General features: G+C 29.5%; 1 protein-coding gene across 3 annotated transcripts in view; it reads left to right on the top strand.

The window, feature by feature from the left end:
• The first annotated feature begins 230 nt into the window (after positions 1-230).
• Positions 231-4,327, top strand: part of LOC145180974 (sodium-coupled monocarboxylate transporter 1-like) — a 14,013-nt gene continuing 9,916 nt past the window's right edge. For 2 of the 3 annotated variants that reach the window (XR_016456500.1, XM_090100774.1), the window contains exon 1: positions 1,430-1,830. Coding sequence is in view for 2 of the 3 variants with exons in the window: in XM_090100774.1 (XP_089956900.1) it covers positions 1,495-1,830 (336 nt within the window). In the remaining variant the exon portion in view is untranslated. Of the gene's footprint in view, positions 286-1,429; positions 1,831-4,327 lie in introns of those variants that run through there. The other variant, XM_090100777.1, reaches the window with a different exon arrangement.

The raw sequence follows: 4,327 nt of genomic DNA on the forward strand, positions 1-4,327 counted from the left end.
CCCCAATTACAAAACTTCTCCACGAAAACGGCCCACATGCAGAATAATTCCTAAGAGTATAACCTGGAAGTGCCCAGAAGCAGGCAACTCCCCTGAACTCTCCTGAATACGCTACTTTTCTTACAAATCAGTATGTTAAAACAACATAAAATGACTTTTTTATTTGATGAATAAAAGTAAATAAAATGACTTACTTTTTACTTACGAAGTAAAGTATAGTCTTTCAAAGATAAAAATTTACTTTTACTCGTAATGGTAACTAATTTACTTTCAAATTACTTTTATGTAAGTTGCCTATGTTAATTTTTGTTACTTTTACGCATAAAAGTAATTTCATATTACGATGCAGTATTTTACTTTTTAAAGTAATTATTAGTTTTTTAAAATCTTATATTTACGTAAGATTACTTTCAAAAATAATTTACTTTTACATGTAAAAAATAAATTACATTTCGATGCAAACTGTTTTTATATATTTGTATAAGTAAAAATCTAAATTTCTTTTTAAAGTAAATTGCTTTCACATGGCTTATTTTTAAAAGTAATTTACAAAAAGTAAATAACTTTTTTACGTTAATTACTAAGGGTCTGCGTATCGTTTCATTTCCGTATTGTTATCATGCCGATACGATAGCGGAAAAAAAAAAGTGTCATCGGAATAATTACGACAAAAAACCGGTAAAAAAATTTTATTCGGTATTGTAGTTAGTTTAAATCTCGGTATATACCGGAGCTCTCGTCAACCCGATGATACTTTTTTTCCGCTATCATATCGGAATGAAAACGATACAGAAATGAAACGATACGCAGACCCTTATCAATTACTTTTACTTGTAAAAATAATTTACTTTTACAAGTAAAAATTGCGATTTTTTATAATTAAATTTATATAAGTAATTTTTGCATGTAGTAAGTTGCTTTTTAAAAAATGAATTTCTTTAAAATGTAAATTTATTTAAAAATTTAATCTAAGTTATGTAATTTTTGCTTAAAAGTAACAACATTTTTTTACATCAAATTAAGTGAAAGTGCCATTCCAAATTTTATCGAATTTTATCTAAAATCTTAGCTGATGAATCGTTAGAATATTCGGAATCTTTTTTATATCAACTGCGTCTTTTTTAATTAGAATGCAATATATATATATATAACTCTTGAATCTTTTTTTTAATATTTATTTTCAGTCCAGTTAAGAGCAAACAAACTTGATTGCCTCACCACCATATATATTTATTATTAACATAGCATCAAGAAGAACATCTTTGTTGTGTTATTAAAGCGCTAAAAACAGCGACTTTCCAGATAACAATGTACATTTAGTTGGGTTATTTAATGGTAATAAGCGTACGACAGAAAATTAAATTCAGCTGCTTTAAGAGAAAACCAACGTTTCACAGAATTTTTTTTTTTTTTTTTTTCTTTTTTTAGAACAAATAATAGATAGTAATAATAATAATAAGCTACTATAGGATATATTATACATAATAGAGGAACATGGTCAAAAATACTTTTACGATACTCGATTACATAGTGTTTGGAGGCACGCTTCTTGTTTCAGGCCTGATTGGTATTTACTTTGCTTGTGGTAATAAACAAAGAAATAACAAAGACTACTTAGTAGCGGATAGAAATGTAAATTGCTTTCCATTATTCGTTTCGTTCTTCGCTACCTATCTGTCTGCAATTGCTATAACAGGTATGCCATCGGAGGTGTTTACTTATGGTATACAATACGTCACTATTTGTTTTTCCTTTCCTTTGACTCTCATGGTATCCGCAGTTGTTTTCTTGCCTATATTTTACAAGTTGAAAGTAGTAAGCGCAAACGAGGTAGGTTTTGGTGTATTTTTAAGTTTTTTTTTAAGAAAAAGAGATTTTAGTCATTAGTTCCATAGGACGCCATTCTCTTTTTTGTCTTTTAAAGATTGTTTATTCATAATTTCAATTGTTAAAACAACTCAAAAAACAAAGTATTTTCCTTGAAATTTTTTTTGCAAATTCAAAAAACATCAGGAAAAATCTACTTAATACTTGATAAGGCCAGATCATTGGATTGCGATCGTTAGATCATCGTTTTCTTGGATCATAGTTCAATATTCTTTGACCGAATAACATTTTTGACCAACTTTCAACTAAACGATTATTTTGTTGTTGCGACGGTCGCTGGAACGGAACTGGAAACTAGCAATTCAATGTTGATCCAATGATGACGTTGCATGATGTTTTCAAAAATTCAGAAACAGTTTTCATGACCATCGCCAAGTCAATTTCATGGTCATCGTCAAGGTTTTCCTAGGGGTAGGGAAGTTAGGGATTAATCTAATAAAAAAAAGGGTACCTACCAAAGAAAATGGTTACTTACAAAAAAAATGATCTAGGAAATAAACATCCCATGAATAAAAATCAAATGAAAAATTTTTGCACTTTTTTTTTTAGTTTCTTTTTTTTTATTATTATTTTATTATCTTTAAAAAAATGTCAAAAAAAAGTTTACATTTTGACACAAATGATTGGTTTGAGAATCATTGATTGAACAATTAAAGTTTTCCCGCCTAAAATGTTTTATGGAACCACGGACCAGATTTAATATTTTATTCAAGAGATTTAATATTCTTTAAATTCAGTATTTTTGTTAAATTTCTTCTTATTGTTAGAATTGAAGGATACTTTACTGTCATAGTTGTTTATTTTTTCCATTTTAAAGCTGGATCTAAATTGCAAATTCTTTCAAAAAACTTCACTGACATTTCGAAAACAAATTTTCTATTGCACATGTGAATATAATATTTGGTTGTAGAAGAAATATTTTGTTTACCAAAAAAAAAAAATCATTTAATCAAAATAATAAATTCTGTTCGATAACTTTATTCCATCTCTCCGGTAGCTGCTTAGTCATGCAGTCATAGATGTTCGATAGACGTTCGATAGATGTTCAAAGGATCCCAGTTCAAGGGCTAATTCAGATGATTTTTTAAAGTCTCTAAACAATCGAAGTTTTTATCATCTAAGTTGTTAAATCTAAGTAAATGATAGTCGGAGCGTTTAAAGTCGAGAGAGTGCAGTGGATGAAATAAAACAGTCCCAGTTGAAGTGTAAGATGTCTGTTAGCCAAAAATGCGCCATTATCTTGACTAAACGCAACCCAGGACAAATTGTTCTTTAGAAACCCTATAGAACTTTTTTATACCTTTGGATTCTATAAGGTCTAATGATTATTTTTAGATTTGTATAAAATTTGTATACACGTTTGAAACATTATAGATCCTTTTGTTTTGGCAAAGCTCTTTATGTTGGCAGGTGGCTTCAGGTAGATTTAACTTGCTCACTATGTTGTGAACAGTTTCTCTCCGAATTTACGGTCTTGTTTTTAGGTAACAGTTCATGATAAACAATTCATTTCCTCTTCCACTAAATTTAGCATAGTGTGAGGGCGGCGTTTTTATATATATATTTTGTTTATTTTTTTGTGTTTAGTTATTAGTTGTGTGATGTTGAGGTAAGGGATTAGGGAGGTATGGGTTATAGAGCTGTGTGGAAAGTTATATGGAGGTTGGGATCGAGGTTAGTGGTGTGGGGATTACTTGGTTAGGAAAGGGCAAATTTTAATCGTTAAAGGGCTAAGGCTCTATTTGCCCCCCTCAGTATATTCTGTTATACAATAAAACTCAATAAAAGTTCTATTCGTGTGTAATGGTTAGCACTCTTATATTTATTACATTTATAAAATACAAATAATATTCTCTTACTCTACACTTAGTGTTTGTCACTGTTTTTATCAATTACTCCTCTTTAGGTTTTTCTTTTTAATATCTCTTCTTCATTTGAAACTTCTGGTAATTCTTCTTTAATCAATATTTCTTCTGATTTCTATTTCATTTTTACTTCTTCTAATTATTTAAAATTTGTTCTTCTTTTTCTTTTGTATTCACTTACAAAAACTGCTTGTTCATCAGAGTATTTTTCCATCAATAAAATTCTCTCTTTAAAACTTTCTTAAAAACTCAAATTTACTTCACTTTAAAACTCCGTCTTCCCTCTTTTTAAGACTCTTCTCCAAACCGTCAGACTCTTTATTTTTAACTTTTATAGTTTTTGCTTGTTTTACGGTTGCGATACCTTTTCCATTATTTATATGGCAGGTTCATGAGTCTCCGCGTTTACGTCTTTTCCCAGTTGTTTATAACTTTTCTTCTTTTCGCTTTATCGTTTACGAGTCTTCGCGTTTACATCTTTTCCCGGGTTGTTTTTTAACTTTTCTTCTACCCACTTTATCGTTTATTGCTACGACAGGTTGAATAAGTCTCCGTGTGTTCGTCTTTTCTCAGTT

Source organism: Hydra viridissima, unplaced genomic scaffold, assembly GCF_058129835.1.
Source record: "Hydra viridissima isolate aposymbiotic clone 2 unplaced genomic scaffold, HvirCarnegie_v1 scaffold_10, whole genome shotgun sequence".
Taxonomy (NCBI): Eukaryota; Metazoa; Cnidaria; class Hydrozoa; order Anthoathecata; family Hydridae; genus Hydra; species Hydra viridissima.